This window comes from Nomascus leucogenys, chromosome 15 (genome assembly GCF_006542625.1).
Source record: "Nomascus leucogenys isolate Asia chromosome 15, Asia_NLE_v1, whole genome shotgun sequence".
Lineage (NCBI taxonomy): Eukaryota > Metazoa > Chordata > Mammalia > Primates > Hylobatidae > Nomascus > Nomascus leucogenys.
In genome coordinates, this window is record NC_044395.1 from 58840727 (window position 1) to 58865919 (window position 25193).

At 43.4% G+C, this 25193-nt stretch overlaps 2 protein-coding genes and 1 long non-coding RNA gene across 10 annotated transcripts in view; 2 read left to right on the forward strand and 1 right to left on the reverse strand.

Annotated features, from left to right (window-relative positions):
• Positions 1-10490, forward strand: part of INTS4 (integrator complex subunit 4) — a 127428-nt gene extending 116938 nt beyond the window's left edge. For 2 of the 3 annotated variants that reach the window (XM_003254669.1, XM_030828890.1), the window contains 4 exons: positions 421-580; positions 799-942; positions 5276-5396; positions 10081-10490. In XM_003254669.1, the coding sequence (XP_003254717.1) occupies positions 421-580; positions 799-942; positions 5276-5396; positions 10081-10259 (604 nt within the window). In that variant the 3' untranslated portion in view covers positions 10260-10490. Of the gene's footprint in view, positions 1-420; positions 581-798; positions 943-5275; positions 5397-10080 lie in introns of those variants that run through there. The other variant, XR_004033592.1, reaches the window with a different exon arrangement.
• Positions 961-25193, reverse strand: part of AAMDC (adipogenesis associated Mth938 domain containing) — a 60051-nt gene continuing 35818 nt past the window's right edge. For 5 of the 6 annotated variants that reach the window (XM_012505196.2, XM_012505190.2, XM_012505188.2 and 2 more), the window contains 2 exons: positions 19326-19421; positions 16824-17001 (listed from right to left, as the gene is read on the reverse strand). In XM_012505196.2, the coding sequence (XP_012360650.1) occupies positions 16861-17001; positions 19326-19421 (237 nt within the window). In that variant the 3' untranslated portion in view covers positions 16824-16860. Of the gene's footprint in view, positions 1040-16823; positions 17002-19325; positions 19422-25193 lie in introns of those variants that run through there. The other variant, XM_030828892.1, reaches the window with a different exon arrangement.
• The window catches only part of LOC115838575, a 34963-nt gene continuing 26220 nt past the window's right edge, over positions 16451-25193 (forward strand). The window contains exons 1-2 of the long non-coding RNA XR_004033593.1: positions 16451-16754; positions 16855-17024. This is a non-coding gene — a long non-coding RNA (uncharacterized LOC115838575). The remainder of the gene's footprint in view (positions 16755-16854; positions 17025-25193) is intronic.

The following is a 25193-nucleotide window of genomic DNA, read 5'->3' on the forward strand; positions in this document are numbered from 1 at the left end:
AATGTAAGCTCCATTGAAGCAATCGTTTTGTTCTCTTTTGTTCACTGGGTTTCCAGAACCTAAAATAGTGCTTGGTGCTTCGTAGGACTTAAAAATGTATTTGTTAAAATAATTAATGAATCTATAATATGAAAATAAAAATTCTAATGATGCATAGGATTGCTGGGAGTTAAATAAGATCATGTAAAACACTTAAGAATATGCCTGGCACATAATGGTTATCAATAAACAGAGGCCTTTCTGATGATCTGGTGACTGAGGCATGATTGTATAGGTACCAGTCTATCTTGGTCGTAAACTGCAAGCTCCTCTCACTTCATCATTCTTCCTACTTCAGGGTTTGGTAGGTGTCTGGGGCCCAGCCTGTGGTAAAATGAGTGCACAGTTGAATGAGTCAGTTGCTTCTGTTTGTTTCTCCAGGTATTTCATCGCTGATTTGCCCCACTTGCAGGACAGCTTTGTGGACAAACTCCTTGACCTTATGCCCCGACTCATGACATCCAAACCTGCAGAAGTGGTCAAAATTCTACAGACCATGCTGCGACAGAGTGCCTTCCTGCATCTCCCACTTCCAGAGCAGGTCAGGGTCTATTTGGCCCCTGTAGGCCAAATCTGTCCAGACGGTCAAAAATCTTTACCTCGGTGATCTTCTTTGACCAATGGAGCAGCTGGGCTAGGCTTTTCCTCTGAGTGGCTCCCACATGCCCACTCATTAGATAAGGAGACAGAAAAAAGATGTGTTTTCTTGTCCAGGAATGACCTGGCTTTAGAATCATAGTATTTTCCTCTTGCTTACAGATCCACAAAGCCTCAGCTACCATCATTGAGCCAGCGGGCGAGTCAGACAACCCTTTGCGATTTACCTCTGGGTTGGTGGTTGCCCTGGATGTTGATGCAACCCTGGAGCATGTGCAGGATCCTCAGAACACTGTTAAGGTCCAGGTCTGTCGGGTTTGGGTCCTCATGGAGCTTCTAGACTGACCTTGTGTTGAAGTATTTAATGTTAGTACCACTGTAGTCTCTACCTGAGGGACAGAAACTGGGACAGGAGAAGAAAGAGCCTCTGTGGGAAAGAACCTAGGCTTGAATCTCAGCTACTGCTGAGTGTTGTTTGGAGCAAGTTACTTTAAACTCTGAGTCTCAGATTCTACAACTGACAAATAGGAGGAGTTGACATAAAGAGATAATGTATTTAAAGCTCCCAGGACCCAGTAAGGGTTCACTAAATGATAAGACCTTTTCTAATCTTGTAATGTGACGTTAAGATTTGGTCTTTTGTTACAGAAAACTGTAATAAACAAGTTCCTTTCAGGCTGTGAGTCAGTCAGCTGGCAGATAAAATTTATGGATGGGAAAAAGCGATTACTAGGAAATATTCTTTCCCAAGTTACATAGATGTAATAGAGACATATGAGAAATGTACTAGAGACACTAATCAATTCAGACAGTGCAGTTAAGCCCCACAAAGAGTACTACTCCTTCATTCATCCATCTGTCCACTCATTCATCCTTCCTTCCATCCATCTGTGCAATCGTGTTTACTCTATTGCATGCACTAAGTGCTGTGGTTGCCAAGGTAAATATGTCACAGTTCTTCTTCTCGGGGTGTGCATAGTTTCATTAAGAGACATACAAATGGGCAGGCAATTATAAAACGGGGTTTGGTGAGTAGACATGCACAGGATGGGTCATCTCCTAGACTGTCTCCTAAAAAACCCCTTTCAAAGCACCTCTACCACATGCAGGGCTAAACCTTTTAGAGTATTCAATTTGGAGTGTGGTGAAGGCTCAGGAAAGGAAAGGAGAAGGGCACAAGGGATATGAGAGAAGGGCCGAAGGGATATGAGTCAAAGCAGGGATGCAAGCACTGGCAGGAAGCACAATAAGGGGACAGAAAAATAGGCTGGAACAGGCAGAGAAGGCTTCCTGGAGGAGGTAAGGATGAATCAGGCCTTGAAGATTATGCTTTTTGGCTGTGGTGACATTAGAGGAACGGGCCTTCTGGCTTCCAAGCAGGAATTATTATAAATTATGAGACCTGCAGAGAACTAGTTCTGAGCTAGCTGTGAAGTTGTACTGCATATTGGAGTGTTTTTTTTTTGTTTTGTTTTCCACATTAGTGGTTGTCCACTTTCACTGCACTTTAGGATTACTCAGAAAGCATTAAGAAGAACAGATGAACAGGTGTCAGCCTACATTAATTAAATCAAAATCCTGAGAATAGGGCCCATGGATACTATTGTTTAAGAGTTCATAGGTGATTCTAATATGTAGTCAGTGATACCAGCAGAACTACTGTTTTACATTGTCCCTGAAAAAAACTTCACTGATCAACTGAGCATAAAGGAGATTGTAGGCAGGTTACTTAAGGGTCATCTCCTAGACTGTCTCCTAAAAAACCCCCTTCAAAGCACATCTACCACATGCAAGGCTAAACCTTTTAGATACCTTATAGGTAGAGGGACGGGAAACTCACTGCCCCATCGTGGGACAGGTCCAGTGGTTTGAAAGTGCCATCCAGTCCAGTCACCACACCCTGAGTCATTCCTCTGTTGCAGGCACTACTTCAGGTGTTCAATAGAGATACAGCAGTAAACATGCCTCAGAGATGACACTGAGATTACATTCCCCATTAAAATACTGTAGATCTGTTCTTTAAAGCAGACCCTGCAGAACTCCATTCATTAACTCTTTTGTAAGCCTAATCTAGGTTACTGTATTCTACGTGATGATCATTCATACTGGCCATTTCCATCCTCTGACCTACTTGGGCCACAGGTTTCTAAGCTCCAGTTTTGGAGTAGACAAATGAAAGAAGGCTTCCAGCAACCATTTCACGGAGGAGTCAAGGCCTTTCACCAAGGACAGTTTTGCTGAAAATGCTGGGAATTTTTTTTTTCTTTTTTTTGAGACAAGGTCTCTGTCTGTTGCCTGGGCTGGAGTGCAGTGGCATGGTCAGCTCACTGTGACCTCAAACTTCTGTGTCCAAGGGATCCTCCTGCCTCAGCCTCCTGAGTAGCTGGAACTAGAGATACCCACCACCACACCTGGCTAATTTTAATTTTTTTTGTGTGGAGATTGGGGGGTCTTACTTTTTTCCCAGTCTGGTCTTAAACTCCTTAAACTCCTGTCTTCAAGCAGTCCTCCTGCCTGAGCCCCACAAAGTGCTGGGATTACAGGCCTGATCCACCATGCCTGGTGAACACAGAAGTTATGGCCCCTGTTCATTTGTTTTTCCTATGATCATTGCTATTTCAGCCCCCCTCTGCCCTTCTTTTTCTCTTTCTTTCTTTCTTTCTTTCTTTCTTTCTTTCTTTCTTTCTTTCTTTCTTTCTTTTCCTTTCTGTCTTTCTTTCTTTCTTTCTTCTTTCTTTCTTTCTTTCTCCTTCTCTTTCTCTTTCTCTTTCTCTTTTTTGAGACGGAATCTCACTCTGTCACCCAGGCTGGAGTACAGTGGCAGTGATCTCAGCTCACTGCAACCTCTGCCTCCCAGGTTCAAGTGATTCTCCTGCTTCAGCCTCCCAAGTAGCTGGGACTACGGGCACATGCCACCATACCCAGCTAATTTTTGTATTTTTAGTAGAGAAGGGGTTTCATCATGTTGACCAGACTGGTTGTGAACTCCTGACCTCAAGTAATCCACCTGGCTCAGCCTCCCAAAGTGCTGGGATTGCAGGCATGAGCCACTGTGCCTGGCCCTCCCCTTCATTTTCTAAAAAAAAAAAAAAAATGAAGCCCAAGCACTTGTCTTTAAAGATAATAAGGATCAGGAAACTGAGACACCTGCATCTTTCTTCTATAGTAGGTTTGGGAGCTTGGAGCCTAGAACTAGAGTGGGGAGTAGCAGCATTAAGAGATAAGGGTAGGCCAGGTGTGGTAGCTCACGCCTGTAATCCCAACACTTTGGGAGGCTAAAGTAGGAGGATCACCTGAGGTCAGGAGTTTGAGACCAACCTGGCCAACATGGTGAAACCCCATCTCTACTAAAGATACAAAATTAGCCGGGCATGATGGTGGGCACCTGTAATCCCAGCTACTTGAGAGGCTGAGGCAGGAGAATCACTTGAACCCCGGAGGCAGAGGTTGCAGTGAGCCGAGATCGCGCCACTGCACTTCAGCTTGGGTGACAGAGTGCGACTATCTCAAGAAAAGAAAAAAAAAGAAATAAGGGTAGACTGGGCACAGTTGCTCACTCCAGTAATTCCAACACTATGGTAGTCTGAGGCAGGAGGATCACTTGAGGTCAAGAGTTGGAGACCATCAGCCTGGGCAACATAGCAAGATCTTGTCTCTACAAAAAAGTTTAAAATTACCTGGCGTGGTGGCACGTGCCTGTAATCCCCACTCCTCAGTAGGCTGAAGCAGGAAGATCACTTGTGCCCAGGAGTTTGAGGCTTCAGTGAGTTATGATCGTGCCATTGCACTCCAGCCTGGGTGGCAGAGTAAGACCCTGTCTAAAAAAAAAAAAAAAGAAAGAAGTGTAGAATCAGGGGGAGGCCCTATGACCTGAGGAGAGATGAAGGATTATAGGGCAAGTGGGTGAGACATGCCTTCCACAGTTTCAGCATTGACCACAGTTTCAACATTGGAAGACCTGTGTGGTTCCCTACTCTGCCTTCATAAGTATATTTACATAGAGCAGGTCCTGGTCCCAGGATAAGTTTCATTTGTTCCTCTAGTTCCTTTGTACTCTGCAGTATAGTAGGCTGTCTACACAGGGAGCTGGGAGGTCCCCCAGGATGCTGAGGAAGAACTCTGTTGCAGTTCGTGAGACTTAAAGAACTAGCCAGTGATTTGAGTGGACTCTTCATTGAGCAGTCTCTCCGTAGGAAGAGAGATAAATGACTTCCTAGCTGCTTGAAATGTAGTGGAAAGAATGCAATTACAAAGTAACTCCAAATACTGGTGGTTGGTGATGGATGCTGGGCCATGGTATGATTCAGAGCCAGGGAGGGAGTGCTCTTCTGGTGAAGGTGCCTGAGAACACTTTTCATAATCAGAATTAATATTCTTACCTGTCTTTGCACTTAATAGAGACACTCTGTTCATATTACTCATTCACCATGAATTCAGGAAATGTTTACTGAACACTGCTTCGTGCTGGATTAGGGGAATAGAGATGTCTACAGTGTTGACCTCCCTCCAAGGCGCAGTCTTAGTAAAGTTGGTGTCATCTTTCTTCTTGTGTTTTGAGGTTCACAACAGATGTCATCATCCATTTTGTTAAACTCTCCTCTCGCTTCTGCCTCTTTTTCTCATTTCTGTCACCCTTTAGGTCTTATATCCAGATGGCCAGGCTCAGATGATTCACCCCAAGCCTGCAGACTTCCGGAATCCTGGCCCAGGGCGGCACCGGCTTATCACTCAGGTGTACCTCTCCCACACCGCTTGGACAGGTAAGGAGTCAGGACCAGGGTAGGCAGGAAAATATGCTGTGGGAGATCACACCTACCCTTAAGCGTTTGGTTTTTAAAGTTTGAAAAAAATACATGGATGAATCAGGCCTTCTAAGAATTGAACTTAATGAGTTTATAAGCACAAACTGGGTATATTTGGGCTAATTTGCTACAGTGCTTTGATTGCATGAGAGATAAGATTCTGTTAGAAGATATACAGGCAATTATGATAGAATGGAGTCTCATGGAAAGGGCCCTGGTCTGGACACCAGGAGACTATTCTTATCCTAACTGCCACCGACTTGCTTGGTCACCTTGGACAAGTCTCTCCCTTTCTGAGTCTTTTTCCGCATCTTCCAAATGACAATAATAATTCTCAATCTACAAATTAGTTGTGAGGATTTAAAAAAATTTTTTTTTCATTTTCCAACTTATATGTCTGAATTATGAGGATAAAATGGGAGAATACAAGTATAAAGGAGATTACACTTCAAGCCTGTAAGGCTGCTTTAAAAAACTTAAGAAGACCTCAGTCTGCAGAACCTAGAATAGGGGGCAGAATTGGCCTCAGTGGTGTTTCCCAAATAATTGGAGATGGTTCAGGAGCACTGTTACTGGAGGTGTTTAATGCCACCAAATTTGGTTTATTTTAGAGATACGGAATGCCTTTTGGAATTTTCTTTCACTCTGTGTTTTTAAACACAGAATTATAAGGCTATTATTATTATTATTATTTTGAGACGGAGTCTTGCTCTTGCCCAGGCTGGAGTGCAGTGGTGTGATCTCGGCTCACTGCAACCTCTGCCTCCTGGGTTCAGGCGATTCTTCTGTCTTAGCCTCCCGAGTAGCTGGGATTACAGGTGCACGTCACTACACCTGGCTAATTTTTTTGTATTTTAGTAGAGACAGGGTTTCGTCATGTTGGCCAAGCTAGTCTAGAACTCCTGACCTCAGGTGATCCACCCGCCTTGGCCTCCCAAAGTAGTGGGATTACAGGCGTGAGCCACTGCGCCAGGCCTTTATTAATGGTTTCCCTCTGTCAGGGTGTTAGATGGGTAATGATGACTTTATAAAGCTGTTGGATGTTAGGGCAGCCCCTTTGGGGTTCTAGTGGCGGTAGGCCTGGTGTAGTTGAGGGAGCATCCAGCAGTTCTGCTACCCAGGACGTGCTTCCCTGAGTATTCCTCATTCCATAATCTGACTGCCTGGAATGTTTTTGCACTATTTGCCAAACCACTGGCCCCACAGAAAAATAGATTCCTTACTCTAGTATCTTCTGCTGAAGGGATCCCAGACATGGGGAAGGAAATGCCGTGGGACCGTATTGTTTTGGGAGGGACAAGGCTCAGGAAAGCAAATTACAGTATGCTGTAGCTCAAAAGATCATGGAAGGTCTTGAGAGGGTACTGACTTGTCCCTGGTCACACAGCAAGTCATTGCCACGGCCAGAGTTAGAACTCAGCTGATCTGCCCCCAAGCTCAAGGTTCTTTTTCCTAGGCCCCATTTGCTCTTAAGGTATCCTAGTTCTTGCAGACTTCCTTGTTTGGTATTGCCAGGTGATCCTGAGCCTGAATAATTTTAACTTATACAAGATCACAGCCAGGCATGGTGGCTTGTACCTATAATCTTTGGGAGGCTGAGGTGGGAGGATCGATTGAGCCCAAGAGTCTGAGACCAGCATGGGCAATATAGGGCAACCCTATCTCTACAATATATGTAAAAAAGTTAACTGGGCATGGTGACATGTGCCTGTAGTCCCAGCTACTCAGGAGGCGGAGGCAGGAAGATTGCTTGAGTCTGGGGGGTCAAGGCTGCAGGGAGCCCTGATCATGCCACTACACTCCAGCCTGGGTAACAGAGCAAGACCCTGACTCAAAAAAAAAAAAAAAAGAAAACATCAGAAACAAGAAAACAAGATCACCTCCTCTGAGTGGTTGCTACCCAGTCACTATTACAAATCCCTGTTTTAATTGTTAATATATAGTGTGTACTGGTGTCAGATGTGTTTTCACAATTAATTACTTACTGACTTTCCCATTAGGATGTAGGCTTCTATAGAGCAGGGAACTTGCTTGTCTTTGCCTCTGTATCTCCAGTGTTTTAGTAGCCTATGTCTCTAGTGCCTGACATGTAGTAGGCACTCAGCAAATAATGAAAATTGAATACAAGGTTTTAAATGTGCAATAAAAATTCACTTAATCTTTAGACCAACCTTGCAGTGGAAATTAGTATTCTCTTCTTCATTTTACAGATACATAAATGGAGGCCCACATACCTGATCAGTGATAGTGCTAAAGCTGGCAGTTACCCTTCCCAGCCCTCACTGTGCTATGTCCCTTCCGGTTTGGGGCACTGAAGTGAAATATGTCTCATTGTAAATGAGACATATTTCTTTCTCCTAATCTAGGTGATGGGGCCTGGAGTTTTTAGGGAGCTCCTTCAATCCCTCAGTAGCTCCCTACCAGGGAGGGGCCTCTCCTCTGGGAGGCAGGATGCTGCCACGTAGGAACCTGAGTCACAGACCATGTTTCAAATTCTGCTTCCTTTGCCGTGTGATCCTGAGAAAGTTATTTTACTTCCCTGTCTCATTAAGATGAGAATAAGAATATAAACCTAGGAGATATATTCTTCTAGGCATGACGCATAAGTTGCATGAGTTGTCCTAGATGATCTTGTCTCTTTCTCCCAAGTTCCCCTCCCTCTTGTTTTCTCTCTTCTCCGCTTTACTCCTATGGCATTGCCTTGAATTGCCATTCTTATCGAATGTTGGTAAGGGAATGCAAGATGACCCTGTAGGGCTGAGTCCTACATCAACTCCCTCTGCCCTTAGCAGGATTTATTTGTTTTTGTTTGTTTATTTGTTTGTTTGTTTGGTTTTTTGAGACAGGGTCTCCTTCTGTTGCCCAGGCTGGAGTGCAATGGTGTGATCCTCTCGGGCTCAAGTGGTTCCTCCCACCTCAGTCCCCCTAGTAACTGAGACTATACGCCTGGTTAATTATTTTTATTTTTTGTAGAGACAGGGTCTCACTATGTTGCCCAGGCTAGTCTCAAACACCTGGGATCATGTGATTCTCCTGCCTTGGTCTCCCAAAGTGCTGGGATTATAGGCTTGAGCCTTATCCAGCTTTTACCAGGATTTGGCTTCTTGAAAGTGCTATGCCAACTGGGGCTGTGGTTGTGGTCTGCCACCTGGGATGGAATGGGAGAGTGTGGCAGGAAAGCAGATACAGGTAACTATCTTGATTCCACCCTGAGTGGGAGATTCATCTGGAGCCTGGTATCAGAGAGCAGTGTTAGTTTCATGACAGTTACACTCATGGCTGCTGCATGACCCTCATGTTGTTATGTGAGTGTGTGCTTATCACATGGCTGGTACTTGCTGATGCTGAGGCTGCACTTAGATCTCATGCTGAAATCTGAGGTGCACTGGATTGCTCTGGCCTTGGGCTGACTGCAAACCTTTCCCTTCCTGGAGGACAGCAATCCAGTCTCTACTCTGACCCATAGAGAGAAGCTTGGATGTAACCAGGAAGAGGTCTGGGGAGGCATTGAGAAGTCCTGGAGTCTCTGCCCTTGTTAATTTAGATCCATCTAGCCTTCATTCCTACCCTCTAAACTTCTTAGCCTTGGGATCATCTTCAACTTACACTTTTTTGCTCTGGTTGCACCAAATTAAGGAGACATCCCAAGCTCACTCCGTTCCTGGCCTTTGCACTTGCCCTTACATTTTTCTGAAATTCTCTCCCTCTTCTTTATAGAAGCTTGTGGTTAATAGAATGAGCAACTGCTTCAGTTTATGAACTGGGCTCAAATTCTTACCCAGGTGTGCATTTGGGGAGTCTCTGAGAACCTATCTGATTCTTGGGACTTTTGCCAAGATTGTGACAGTCTTTCTTTCATAATGTAGCAGGATAAGAACTCTTGGGGTTACCTGCTTGGCATAGAATGGATATTCTATTCCAAAGCCTTCCTGCACTCCCTCCTTAGTACTTCTTTGCAGGCTTGGGTTAGAGCGTGTGTTGTACTCCATTGCAACTATCTGTTTCCTCAACCAAACAGCAGGCAACTTGAGGGGAGTTCTTATTTATTCTTGCTAGGACCTGCCCATAGAGACACTAGATGATTATATTGTAAGATAATGTAATGAAAGAATGAAATGTTTTCAGACATTTTAGGTCCCTGAAACATGTTCCTGTTCATTGGCCAGAAATTTTTTGGCAAACCATTTCCTATTCAAAGGCTTCCTCTCCACTAATAAAGTAGTCTGTGGTACATGCAGCCCTGAGGCTTGAGATGGGACTGCGCAGGAAGAGCCCAACTGGGTATCAGAATAAGCCACATGCACCTTCTGAAACTGCCCAAATCCACACTTGCATAAGAATTTGAGCCCAGTTCATAAAGCAGATCATGAAGCAATTAATCTTCCTGGAAGGATTTTTACCTTGCTCTCCAGTTGTCTCAGCAGCTTTGGCTCTGTGCCACAGTGAGCCCGAGGGGAAGGTGATGGAACAGCATCACATCTGCAGGCTCAGTGTTTTGTTTGGTGAGGGTAAGGGGAGGGATGTGGACGGATGAAGAAATTTCCCCCTACTGCTTCCATTTTGATATTTCTTTAACTTCACATTTCATCCTCATTCCTAGCAGTTGCCTAGTTATAGAGGATTTCTTTTATCTTTTTTTCAGAGGCATGCCAGGTGGAAGTGAGGTTGCTGCTGGCCTACAACTCCAGTGCTCGCATTCCAAAATGCCCCTGGATGGAGGGTGGTGAGATGTCACCACAGGTGGAAACCAGCATCGAGGGCACCATTCCCTTCAGCAAGCCTGTAAAAGTTTATATAATGCCCAAACCTGCACGGCGCTGAGGCAAAAACAGTCTTTCCAACCATGGCCTAGAGGGCCCTTCTTAGGTGTCAGAATGAGCCAAGCCTGAAGCACTTCACCTGGAATTGATGTGTAGGCTTAAGGAGTATGTGACCCTTACAGTCTCATCTGGTATCAAAAACCAGGATAAATTGTTTCTTCAACTAAAAAATAAAAAACCTTCAAGTCTACTTACCCTTCCCCTCTCCACAATAAAGTTGAGAAAACACCAAGCTGTTCTAGTTCCTGGTCTGTAAAGAAATGCATGTGGCTATAGCTTCAGGTTTTATACTACATGCTTACATGCTATTCCTCTGGTGTGAAACACAGAGATCCACCTACCTCCTGATAATTGGTTATTTGAGCTATAGTTTTATTTCTTAAAGTGATGGTGTGTTTGTCAGGGCAACTCCAAGGCCGCTTTAACAGCTGTACTTTTTTTACCATTGACAGTTGCTGAAGGACCTTAAACATGGCGTTATCTTGCTAAGAAGCCTCTTCCCTAACACAGGCAGTAGCTGGGCCAAGGACTGAATAGCTGGAGAATGAATCATTTTCATCTTTGAGGAAATTTTTTTTTTTTTTTTTGAGATGGAGTCTTGCTGTGTCGCTTAGGCTGGAGTGCAGTGGCGTGATCTTGGCTTACTGCAACCTCTGCCTCCCGGGTTCAAGCGATTCTCCTGCCTCAGCCTCCCGAGTAGGTGGGACCACAGGCGCCTGCCACCACGCCTTGCTAATTTTTTGTATTTTTAGTAGAGATGGGGTTTCACCATGTTAGCCAAGATGGTCTTGATCTCCTGACGTCGTGATCTGCCCACCTCGGCCTCCCAAAGTGCTGGGATTACAGGCATGAGCCACTGCGCCTTGCTTTGAGGGAAATTCTTGATCTTGCCTGCCATTATTCTTAGGACCTCTATGGCTTTAAATAAATAATATAGAAGAGCTATATTTTACAAAAGAAATCAGGATTATGGGAAACAGGGATCCAGTGCAAGAAATAAAGTAATTTACTGCAGCATCTCTGATGACATGATGCTGCATGTGAGTTAAAGTTTTAGGCATGGGGCTGGGGGCTGTGGCTCATGTCTATAATCCCAGGACTTTGGGATTATAGGAGGCAGGAGGATTGCTTGAGCCCAGGAGTTCAAGACCAGCCTGGGCAACATAGCGAGACCATATCTCTGTTTAAAAAAAAAAAAAATTGCAAGTGTGATATAGTAACAGTCAGTGCTCCAGAGAGGTTAACCTTTGGTACCGCCTGTGCTATGTACTTTACGTCATTTAATCTTCACAATAGCCAAATGAGGCTATTACTGTACAGTAAGTAATAAAGCCTGTATTCATTAAAATCCAAGAAGATCCCAAAGGTCTAAGCTATACCACCTCAGGGGAAGTATATGGGAAAAAGCCTTCAAATCTTCAGCTCTCTGTGCCTCAGTTTCCTCATCTGTGAAACGAAGATAATTGGACCTCAACGGTGGTTGAATAGGATGGATTAAATAACGATTGCTAGAATCTGAACCTGCAGCTAGTCTTGATCATATTTGGCACTTGGCAAGCTTATAAAAATAATAGCAAGATAATACAATTACTCAGAGGTGGAGCTGGAATTTAAATTCAAGCATGTTTTAACTTTTGGTTTAAGGTACTTGGGTGTACCTGGCAGTGTTATAAGCTCTTTTCTCTAGGTACTGTTATCTTCATTTTATAAACAAGGCAGCTGAAGTCAAGAGAAATAAGTAACCTGTCCTAGGTCACACAATTAGGAAATGACAGATCTGGCAGTCTATTTCCACGAGGTCATGAGTGCTAAAGAGGGACTAGGGGAAGAATGATTAACTCCAGGGAGCTGACTTTTCTAGTGTGCTTACCTGTTTTGCATCTCTTAAGGATGTGCCATGAAGCTGTAGCCAGGTGGAATTGTACCACAGCCCTGACATGAACACCTGACGGCAGCTGCTGGGTTGGAGCCTAGACAAAAACATGAAGAACCATGGCTGCTGCCTGAGCCCATCATGCTGTAATTATAGAAAACCTTCTAAGGGAAGAATATGCTGGATATTTTTCAGATAAGTACCCCTTTTACAAAAATCCTCCAAGTTAGCCCTCATTTTCCATGTAAGGAAACAGAGGCTTTGAGATAGTGTCTGTCTCCTAAGGGACAAAGCCAGGATTTGATCCTGTCTTAAAAATGCAAAATGTAGTACTTTTTCCATCAAAGGTAGACATGCACTAAGAGACAGGTTTTGGCTTGGTATCAGAATACATTTTAAAAAGCTGTATAAGAATTGAACAGGCTGTACTAGGGGGTATAGCATTCTCCAGGCTAGATGAGTTTGAGCAGAGGTTGAACAAGCTCCTGACAAATTTGTTGCTAAGGAATTCAAGTATCGTATCGGGGTTGGGCTCAACTTTTTAAATTGCTTTTACCCTGAATTTTCACATTCTGGGGAATGTGAGAATTTTAGTTTTTCTCTATCTGATTCTGTACTTTTTCACTGAAGTGAAAAAAAAAAATAAAGACCTTTTTATAAAGGTCTGGAAAGGGGCATAAAGAGCACTCCAGTGTGGCACCTTCATTTACAAATGAATACACAGGCCCAGAGAGACTGAGTTAGTGGTGAAGCTAAGGCTGGAACCCAGGCCTCCAGTTTCTTCCCCAGGTGACTTTCATCACAGGGGTCTGTTCTTAGTGAGTGGTCTAGCATGCACCCAGCAGTCAGAGCGAGAAACCTGTTTGGCACATTGGATTCCTTCCTCATCCCTCATACAAAAGTAGCCATCAAGTCCTTTAGATCCCTCTTCCTTCATGTTTCTTAGTCCTCTTCTTACACTGTTTCTATACTGATGGAGCCCCCATCAGCCCTCCTTAAGTGATGAGCTGATCTGACCACACCATTCCCCTGCTCAGGCCCTTTCAGTGGATCACTACTCATCCCAGGAAAAAGTCAGAACTCCTGTCTTGAAGGCTCTTCATGGCTCTGCTTCGTCTCCAGCCTCATACTCCCTGTCCCAAACTGTCTCTGTACTACTCCAGTTGAACAGAATTACCTGTGGTCTTTTTCTCTCACCTCTAGGCCTTTGGACCTGCTGAGCCTGGGAATGTGCTCCTCAGACTGTCTCCTGTGGTTCCTTTCCTTCCATTCTTCAGGACTGGGTCTTGTTCTAGGACATATCTGTGTCTCTTATGGGCTTGGAACATTTCCTCTATGTTCCCACAGCCTCCTATACTATATTCTTCACACATATAGTATTTATTAATATTGCATTGCAGGTTCACAAATGCAAACCCCTTAAGAAAGGTAGGCAGGAAAAGTAAAGGAATAAAGTGGCCTAGAAGATAACAGCAATTGGAAGAATCAGAGAGCACATTCTCTGTTGGAGAAGCCAGTGCTATTCCATTCCATGCAGTTATTTTCATTTATAAGTGTGGACCTAGTGGTGTCAGTTCTTCCCATTCTTCCAAAACAGCCAGAAATCTTCATTTTCATGAAAGTTAAAAAACCTTGGTAACTACAGTAAATATTAAAATTACTGAGACAAACAAAACATGTCTCCAGGTAGATTTGTGCCAATTTGCAACTTCTACATCCTCACTGTAATGTTTACACATCTTATTTCTTCCAACTGATCTGTACCTGGACCGTAAGAATGTCTGTGCTGTATCCCCAGCACAACTCCTGGCCCATACCGGGCAAGGAAAGAATGATTCTGTGTCTCCAGAGCAAAGGTAGCAGTACCATGGCATGCTGCAAAAAAAGATTCAAGTTTCTGAAAGGACTTTATATTTTCTTTGAGATGATTGAACTCAGCAAACACAATTATGGAGAAGAAAGGTACACACCTAGCCATCGCCAACTTCTTGTCTTTTTTTTTTGAGATGGAGTCTTGCTCTGTCACCCAGGCTGGAGTGCAGTGGCACGATCTCAGCTCACAGCAGGCTCTGCCTCCCTGGTTCCAGCGAGTCTCCTGCCTCAGCCTCCCGAGTAGACTAGCTGGGATTACAGGCACGTGCCACCACGCCTGGCTAATTTTTGTATTTTTAGTAGAGACGGGGTTTCACCATGTTGGCCAGGCTGGTCTCAAACTGCTGACCTCAGGTGATCTGCCCACCTTGGCCTCCCAAAGTGCTGGGATTACAGGCGTGAGCCACCGTACCCGGCCAACTTCTTGTCTTAACCACTCAGGCTAGAAGAAATGACCTGTGGGCAGCTTGAGGGCTATTCTACCTACAAACTAACTCAGAGGCTTTAATGATTTAAGACAGAGGACTAAGTATAGTTATGTGGAGAAACAGCTTCCCTTCAAGCTCTACATATTTCCATCACTGACCATGTGCACCAGGTTCCAAAGTAGGGGCTATGTATTAGCAGGTTTCCTTAAAAGTTTAATAATGTCACTGACAGATACTTCTGTCTCTAAGAAGTTTACAGTAAGTTCTCTTTAATTGGAGACAACTCACTTAGAACAATGATTACACCCACACCGAATTCAACACCCACCAGAGCTGTCTCACCTTACATTTGACCAAAAAAAAAAAAAAAAGACTGCATCACTAAAGAAACAGTCTGAATTTTATCAAACATCCCTCTCAGCTATACAGAGGGCTGGCTTTATGAGCTAAGGGAACAGATCTAGAAAGATCTGTCATCTGACAAATGAAAGGGCTGCGGAAAGGGCACCAAGCAGATCCTTCCGAGACTTCAATGCTGGGTGTTGGGTCTGTGAAGTACTCACTCCCGTCTGCTTCTAGGGAGCAAGGAGGTGTATGCCATAAAATGATAAAGACACAGTGCTGGGTTCTAATCCTAGGTCTGCCACTTACTTGGAGAACTTGGAAAAAAATAAATCCCTTCACTTTCCATACTGTTTCAGCTTTTCTTGCCAAGCCACATCTTAAGTTGCTGTCCAGTCTATAGATTGGTCCCTGTAGGTCAGAAGCCTAACTAACTATGTAGTCAGGTGGCAGGATCATATGAAGCAAAAATCATCTTTCCACTGCTGCTGCTCCAATGATGGCTGGGGTGGAGCGATTTTATTTAGTTATGGCTGTGATAAATACCATACCTAGTAAATGTCTAGTTAAAAGAGCTGCCAAGTAACTGTTTTTTCAGTGAATTAATGAACCTTCCATTTTTTAAGACTTAACTTAAATGTCATCTCCTTAGTGATGTCTTCCCTAATTTTCCTTCCATCCTAGTAGGATAAATTAGTCTTTTCTTTGTGCCACCACTGGACCTAGTAAGTATTATAATATTAACATTGTGTTATTATTGTTTGCTTATTTGTCTTTCTCTCATACAACATAATTCCCAAGGGCAGGAATTGTAACATTCATCCTTATTCCCCCAGGGCCCAACAATAACTGGTCATAAAAAAATTAGTAACGGGCTGTCTGTAAATGGATATGAAAGAGAATTACTGAATAAATGAGTGAGATAGTTCCTTTGGGCTCCAACATTCTATGGCTCTTTGAAATAATAAGCTGCTATATTAAGAACCATAAAATGAAACTAGTTGGCTTTACACAGTATCCCCATTAATAGAAAGATAAGGACAACAGTGGTTTAATGTATCGAGTCCTTACTAAATGCCATGCAGTGAGTTAATACTTTCTATGAATTGCCTCATTTAATATCTACAATGACTCCAGGTACTGATAATGTTATCCTGATTTAACAGATAAGAACAGTGAAACTAAGAAATTAGATAAATACCCAACCAGTGAGTGGCAGTGAGCTGCAGTTCAAAGTCAACGCTATTTGACACCAAAGCCCATAGTTCTTTAAAAAGAAAGAAAAATTAAAAATAAGGTGATGCTGATAACTTGTAGTTCTCTCAGTCTATTCTAAGGCTTCACAAAGGCCACCTTGGTATTTAATAGAACAAAGACTATCTGAGCCAGTAGGAACCTTTAAAGGGCATCTAGCCAGCCCCAACATTTTATACTTGAATTTTTTCTTTTTTGAAACGGAGTCTCTCACTGTCACCCCAGGCTGGAGTGCAGTGGTGCCATCTTGGCTCACCGCAACCTCTGCCTCCCGGGTTCAAGTGATCCTCCTGCTGCCTTAGCCTCCCAAGTAGCTGGGATTACAGGCTCGTGCCACCACGCCCAGCTAATTTTTGTAGTTTTAATAGAGATGGGGTTTCACCATGTTGGCTAGGCTGTGGTTGAACTCCTGACCTCAAGTGATCCACCCACCTCGGCCTCCCAAAGTGTTGGGATTACAGGTGTGAGCCATGGCGCCTGGCCTATAGTTGAAATTTGAAGCCCAGAGAGAACGATCTGGCTACAGTCTCAGGGTTGGTTAGTAGAACAGCCTGTCTAGAACCCAACTCCCAGGGCATACTCCTACTGTTCCTGTTACTCAAATGTTCCCTCAGTTCATTCACTATATTATTAAACTTCTGTCTCATCTTTTTTTCTTTTAGCACCCTCAAGGACAGGGACCTTGTCTTGGTCATCCCTGCATCCCAAGAGCCTAGCACAGGACCTGGTATGAGCAGGTGTCCAAAAATGCTTAGGGGAGGCTGGTTTGGAGAATGGTGAGTGACAGTCAGAGGCATAGGCACTTACTGATTTATTCTCCTCTTAAGGCTCCATCAGCAGGTGGAATGGAAGACACCTCCCACCCTGACCCCTTGGGCAACCAAGGCATTATACTCCTTCACTGCCTGCTCTGTCTGGAGGACCCGCACATCAATGCCATGTTTCTTGAGGTACTCCACAGTTGATGAAGGCACCTGGGAAGGTGGAAAAGAGATGAGTAAGTAGGGGAAAGGCCCCCCAGGGGTTCCTTTACTGCCATGAGGCAGGTGTACTCTACAGAATTAGACAGTGACAATCATTACTTCACGATCACTCAGTGTATCACCAGTCCAAAATTTGGCAGTGAGCCCCAATGAGTCAAAAAGCCCTCTTTGTCAGAGATACCATAATACCCATGCATAAAGCTCAAGTGAAATGGAAATGAAAGAACATGGAATTTGCAGTTAGTCTTGGATTTACATCCTTACTAGCACTGTAACCTTGGGTAAGTAAATTAAATTCTCTGAGTCTTTGTTTTCATGCCTGTAAATTAGGGATATTAACACCTAGGGTTGGTATGACAACTAGCTGAGCTAAGAGTATGTGAAACATCTACCTTGGTGTGCAAACTCCATAAATGTTAAATGTTTGAGTTAGTCTAAACTGAGTCTAAATTTCTTCTTTGCCTCATACTAGCTAAGAAATGTTAGGCTAGCTCTTTAAAGTCTCCCAGCCCCAATTTCTTCCCTTGTAAAATAGGTATAATAGTACTTATATCACAGGGTTGGTGTGAGGATGAAATTGAGTCATGTATGTACACTGCAGCTCAAATGTCTTCTCACAAAGGCCTTACCTGCCCAACCCATAGTAGCCCCGCATAAGTCACCATTTTCTTCACTGCGTTTATTATTATCTGAAGTTGTCTAGTTTTTTATTATCCATGAGGGGCATGAATTTCTAGAATAGTGCCTTACCCACAGAAAATGCTTAATAAATATTTGTAAATGAATTTATATGAAAGATGTTCTTAATAGTGACAGCTATTATTAGATATTTTCTCAACTCTGGCTTGTCCTGAATATTTTTTAAAAATAGATTTTAATTAGACTCTGCCTCAGAAAGAACTCAAGTGAAATATTTTTTAATATGCCCTATATTTTCTGTATATTTGAGATTTATAACAGTAGCCTATCAGGAATTATTGTAATGGGGAAAAAAAACGAGTTTAAAAATTTAAAATATAAATAGGCTGGGCATGGTGGCTCAAGCCTTTAATCCCAGCACTTCAGGAGGCCAAGATGGGAGGATTGCTTGAGCCCTACTGATGAAGGTGCCCTATATATATAAAGCCCTAGATATAACGGGCACCTTTATCAGTAAGGAACAGGACTGTAGGACATCTATAAAGCAAAGAATGAGGTAGGCCTCTATGTGGAAGACTATCCATAATACAGTAATGTAAGTGGGGGAAAAAGTTACAGAATACATATAGCACTGACCTATTTATGTAAAATGGTTATAAGTATATAAATGTATATCTATATGTGTAAGTGTGTATATATTTGCAGATGCATTCAGAGAAGACTGGAGAAATATACATCAAATGTGAAAATCAGGAAGGGAATCTCCCACCTTTTTACTTCTACATTTCTGCATTGAATTTTTAAATCTTTTACAATCAGCATATATTATTTCTGTAAGACAATTAAAAAATAAGCCAGGCGTGGTGGCTCACACCTGTAATCCCAACACTGTGGGAGGCTGAGGCAGGTGGATCACGAGGTCAGGAGATCAAGACCATCCTGGCTAACACGGTGAAACCCTGTCTCTACTAAAAATACAAAAAAATTAGCTGGGCGTGGTGGCGTGTGCCTGTAGTCCCAGCTACTCAGGAGGCTGAGGCAGGAGAATGGCGTGAACCCGGGAGGCGGAGGTTACAGTGAGCCAAGATGGTGCCACTGCACTCAGCCTGGGCAACAGAACAAGACTCTGTCTCAAAAAAAAAAAAAAAAAAAAAGAAAGAAAATTAAAAAATAGGCCAGATGTGGTAGCTCTCATTTGTAATCCTAGCATTTTGGGAGGCCGAAGCAGGAGATCATTTGAGCTCAGGAGCTCAAGACCAGCCTGGGCGACAATAGTGAGACCCCATCTATATTTTTTAAAAAAGAAAAATAAAATTAAATTTTTTTCTTAAGAGGGGAAAACTATAAATGTGTCCAAGAAAAGAAAAATTAGAAGTACTATAAAGTATACTATGAGGATATAAAGTATTATTAAACTATAAAGGACCAAATAGTGACCCTTGTAGAACTTGAGGGATTCTGAGAAATAGTTGAAATGACACCGTCTCAGGGTTACGTAGACTGGACAGCCCAACGCTCATGAGGCAGAGGAATGTATGCAGCCATTGCTATCCTGGGTCAGCAAAATGAGGGTACATGATATATAAAGATGACCTCCCAAGAAGGACAAATCTGTAAGACAAAGGCCCAAGAGATCCCCACCTGTCCTCAGGAATGCTGTGCATACCAACACCTACCTTCAAGGCCTCACTCATCCCTCGGCCAATCACAAGAGTCTGTACACCCTTCTCAACAACTTCCTTCACATCTGCAGGCTGCACACCAGGAGAATGCTGGATGTGGAAAGAGAAAGTAGACAAGTACCTGCTCTCAATCTTTCATTGCAATAGGCATTCTTGTGGGATTCATTCATTCAAGAAATGTCTACTGAGGTTCACTTTGTTCCAAGCATCACTCATAGGCTCTTTAAGGCACTTAGGGAGGGTGACGAGGCAGGATCCCTTGAACCTGGGAGTTCAAGACCAGCCTGGGCAACATAGGGAGACCGTGTCTCTACAAAAAATAAAAACGTAGCTTATGCCTGTAGTCCCGGCTACTCAGGAGAGCTGAGTTAGGAGGATTGCTTGAGCCTGGGAGGTCGAGGCTGCAGTGAGCCATGACTGCACCACTGCACTCCATCCTGGGCAACAGAGTGAGACCCTATCTCAAAAAAAAAAAGAAAAGAAAAAAGAAAAAGATAAATAAACGAAATCCGGGAAACAAGGCATTCCAAGCACATGAAAAAGCATTTAAAAAGGCTCAGGACCTATTGGCTGGGACAACCATCTTCCAGTAATTTGCCAAAATGACAAATACAAAGGGAAAGAGGAGATGCACCCAATATATGTCCTCTAGGCCTTTTAGAAAATATGGAGTTGTTCCTTTGGTCACATGGTACATGTGAATCTATAAGACAGGTGATATTGTAGACATCAAGGGAATGGGTACTGTTCAAAAAGGAATGTCCCACAAATGTTACCATGGCAAAACTGGAAGAGTCTACAGTATTACCCAATATGCTGTTGGCACTGTTGTAAACAAATAAGTTACAGGCCAGATTCTCGCCAAGAGAATTGTGCCTATTGAGCACATTAAGCACACTAAGAGCCAATAGCGCTTCCTGAAATGCGTGAAGGAAAATGTTTAGTAAAAGAAGGAAGCCAGAGAGAAAGGTACCCGGGTTCAAATTAAACGCCAGCCTACTCCACCCAGAGAAGCACACTGTGTAAGAACCAATGGGAAGGAGCCTGAGTTGCTGGAGCCTATTCCCTGTGAATGCATGCCATAATTTGTGTTAAAAAAAAAAAAAAAAAGCCTCTGGACTGTACATTAAAAAAAAAAAAAAAAAGGTGGCCAGGTATGGTGGCTCACGCCTGTAATCCCAGCACTTTGGGAGGCTGAGGTCAGGAGTTTGAGATCAGCCTGGTCAACATGGCGAAACCCCGTCTCAACTAAAAATACAAAAATTAGCTGGGCGTGGTGGCGCGTGCCTGTAGTCCCAACTGTTCGGGAGGCTGAGGCAGAAGAATCACTTGAACCTGGGAGGCAGAGGTTACAGTGAGCTGAGATCACGCCATTGCACTCCAGCCTGGGCAACAAGACCAAGACTTCATCTCAAAAAAAAAAAAGGCAGCCGGGCGTGGTGGCTCACGCCTGTAATCCCAGCACTTTGGGAGGCTGAGGCGGGTGGATCACGAGGTCAGGAGATCAAGAACATCCTGGCTAACATGGTGAAACCCCGTCTCCACTAAACATACAAAAAATTAGCCGGGCGTGGTAGCGGGTGCCTGTAGTCCTAGCTACTCGGGAGGCTGAGGCAGGAGAATGGCGTGAACCCGGGAGGCGGAGCTTGCAGTGAGCCAAGATTGTGCCACTGCACTCCAGCCTGGGCGACAGAATGAGACTCTGTCTCGAAAAAAAAAAAAAAAAAGGCTCAGAGGAAAGAAAAAGACTAGAAGAACAGTTAAGTCAGTACAACTTGTGTGTAGAGTGACCGATGAGGTGGGAAAAGAAAGCACTTGCATAGCATGCTAAAATTTTGACTTTAGAAAAATTTCATAAGAATCTCTATATTGTTACTTTTTTTCTGAACTTCCTAACTTCCCAGCTAACTCCAGGAAACTTCTTTTTATGCTTTAAAACCTACCAATCACTCTGAAAAGTCTTCCCAGTCTTCCAGACTCATTTAAGGTGAAGTGTTTAACAAAGATGAATTGAGCATTAAAGGATGGTGGCTTCTTGAACTACCTCTACGTCAGCAAAGGGGATATGGGAATTAGAGTTTGGGAACTACCAGCCCAACCTACCGGGCTCCGCCTGTTATGTAGCTGCACAAGGATAATGCTTTTAGCACTGAAGCTCACAGAGACAAAGCATTCCTTTCCTGACCCATATACCTCTATCCTTTCATTCATTCATCCAGCATTTACTGAGAACTTAACTCTGTGGCAAGTCTCAGTATTTCTAAGCAGTAGAAATACTGAGATGAACCAAATGTTCCATGGAGTTTCATTCAGGTAAGGTTAGTGAAAATGTGCAAATATTTATAGTAGGATGAGAAGAAATGGAGTTGAGGATCTCAGAAGACAGAGTGAATAAACCCAAGTGGGAAACTGTCATGGAAGACATGCTGTTTTAACTGGGTCTCAAAGTATGAACATGAATAGGCCTTGATGCAGTGGTTGTAGAAGGGGTACATTCTAATGGTAGAGATGGTATAGGAAAAGAGCTGTTGAAATTATCAAAGAGATAACAAATGGGCCAGAGAAAGAAGGGTTTTCCAGTTCAGGAAGATGAGGCGTTATGGAGATAGAACTGAAATTTATATATTTATGAAAGGTATGGGGGCCAGGTACAGTGGCTCATGCCTGTAATCCCAGCACTTCGGGAGGCCAAGGAGGGAGGATTACCTGAGGTCAGGAGTTCAAGACCAGCCTGGCTAACATGGTGAAACCCTGTCTGTACTAAAAATACAAAAATTAGCCAGGTGTGGTGACATGTGCCTGTAATTCCACCTACTCAGGAGGCTGAGGCAGGAGAATCGCTTGAACCCAGAAAGTGGAGGTTGCAGTGAGCTGAGATCGTGCCACTACACTCCAGCCTGGGCGACAAGAGTGAAACTCTGTCTCAAAAAAAAGAAAAAGAAAAAGAAAAAAAAGAAACGTATGGGGAGGATGAATATGAGTTTTCATTAAATCCTGTAATGTCTTACATATTTACATGTGCAGTTTTATTTATTTTAATATTTTATTTTTGAGATGGAGTCTCACTCTCTCACCCAGAGCTCACATTCTAGTAAAATGAAACAAGGCCACTGACTGCTGGAAATCTAAGTGTAAGGTCATAGGAGACTGCAAACCCATAATCCTCTGGAGATTAGACTGGAGACAGCCACAGCCCATTGGAGTGGCTGGATCAATGGAACTCAAGTGATGAATTGGGCTGCTACTGCTTTACTGCAGGCTCACAGTGTCATGTACAAAGCAATGAAAGATAACTCTGCAAGGGCCTGTGGATCCAGGCGTTGGCAGTGATTACTCACAATTTTGTGCAGAGGCCTGGGATTGGAGCATGATACTATTATTGAGGCATCCTCAACCTGCCACTAGCAATTCCTGTGCTGCTTCCAATCCTCAGGGCAAATCACTAAGGCTCTTGTTCCTATTGAGTGTCTGATTCTGTTCCTCTACTTTAAGAGGCTTTCCGTCACACGATCTAAGGCGGTAAAAGCTTATTGTTTTTTCTGCGGGGGAAGCTATTAATTGTAGAAAAATGTCCAGCTAATATCCATTATGCCGGCTAAACAACAAGATGGCATCCTATCTGTCTTGAACATTTCTCCCTATTTCAAGCTAACTTTAAAAAGAAAACATTCCTAAACTACTCTTCCAAAGAAGTATTTCCTTCTGCCAAAATTAAGTGAGCATAAATGGGTAGTAGCAATGCTATCATCTGGCTGTATTGCTGATAAAAGCAGATTCTGTGAGTGAAGGTTAAAGGATCTCTGGAATCTATCCCCTGTGGACACTGCCTGAGTCACATTCTCATTATTGCTTGTCTGAATTAACAGGCTGTTAAATAATCTTGCTGCCTCTGCCAGTGCAGAGGCCTGTTTTTGTGCTACAGGCCCTTCTGGCAGTCTATTGAGGCCGATGGTCTCCATCTCAGAATAATGTTTTAGAATATACAAAAGAAGATATGTAAGATTATAGAGGAAACATTTCATACAAGTGGAATTATCAAAATATTAACAAACTTTTGGTCTAGTATTATATGTGCTTCTTTATTAGTTTAGGAAAATGGAAATATTTTCCAAAAGTCTGCTAGCCAACTTACCCTCCCATCTCATAATGGCAGATGACTAGTTGTTCTTTCAAAATCCATTCTGCCCATTTTCTGGGGCACATAGCTGATAAGCTAGACACTCCGTTTTCTGTACTTCTTTTTTTTTTTTTTTTTTTTTGAGATGGAGTTTCGCTCTGTCACCCAGGCTGGAGTGCAGTGGCGCGATCTCGGCTCACTGCAAGCTCCGCCTCCCGGGTTCACGCCATTCTCCTGCCTCAGCCTCTCCGAGTAGCTGGGACTACAGGCGCCCGCCACCACGCCCGGCTAATTTTTTGTATTTTTTTAGTAGAGACAGGGTTTCACCGTGGTCTCGATCTCCTGATCTCGTGATCCGCCCGCCTCGGCCTCCCAAAGTGCTGGGATTACAAGCGTGAGCCACCGCACCCGGCCCGTTTTCTGTACTTCTTGCAGTTAAGTGTGGTCATGTGACTGTGCTGTCACTAATATAAAATTCAATGGAACGTGAGCAGAAGAAATGATTTCATATCTAGGTTTGGCATGAGCTTTTCTTCTCTTTCCTATTCCTTGCAAGTTAGAGCCCTGCCATGCCTACAACCGGTTCCTACAATTCAAATGTTCTAGGAGATGGTAGAGCAACAGAAAGAAAAAACCTAGGCCCCTAAATGAACCTGTGCTATCCACATCTCTCCCACCCTACCACCAGTTTGGACTGGCCACAATAATTTATGAGAGAAAGACACTTCTATCTTCTTTATGCTACTGAATTTTGAGACTTCTATTACAACACCTTGGCCTTCACGCTAAGTAATCCATTATTAAACTAAACCATGACTAGTTATGCAAATCATGTGCAGTAGAATGAATGTTGGGGACTCAACCACACTAGACACTATGTCTAATTTGCAAAATATATACAAGGGAGACATATTATAGGGGCCTTTACCTTATGGGAATTCAACTATATGGGTCCAGAGAAGGAGAGAGTAAGAACTATGGAAATAGAGTAATTGAGTCATTCTTTTTTGTTTTTGAGACAGGGTCTTGCTTTGTCACTGAGGCTGGAGGGCAGTGGTGCGATCAGGGCTTATTGCAGCCTCAACCTCCCAGGCTCAAGTGATCCTCCCACCTCAGCCTCCCAAGTAGCTGGGAATACAGATGTGCCACCATGCCTGGCTAATTTGTTAACTTTCTGTAGCAACGAGGTCTCTCTATATTGCCCAGGCTTGTCTTGAACTCCTAGGCTCAAACAATCCTATCTTGGCCTCCCAACGTATTGAGATTACAGGTGTGAGCCACTGTGCCTGGCAATTCAGTCATTCTATTCAAGGAACATATGCCCTGGATTGTACATGAGATAGCAGACAAGTATCTACTATTCCTTCTATGTCAATTTCATAGCTGCTGCTTCCAGTATGAACCTTTGACTCACTGAGTGTATTTCTAGTGTTTAGAACTACAGTATGCATTTTTTCATATAATATACACCTAAATGCAAGGCAACTAATTAATCTGGTTCTCAATCAAGAATAACCACTATGTTCTTTTATTTTTTATTTTTTGAGACGGTGTCTCGCTCTGTTGCCCAGGCTGGAGTGCAGTGGCTTGATCTCGGCTCACTGTGTCCTCCGACTCCCGGGTTCAAGTGATTCTCCCGGCCTCAGCCTATAGCTGGGATTACAGGCATGTGCCACCAGGCCTGGCTAATTTTTGTATTTTCAGTATAGATGGGCCCAAGAATAATCATTATGTTCTAACATTAA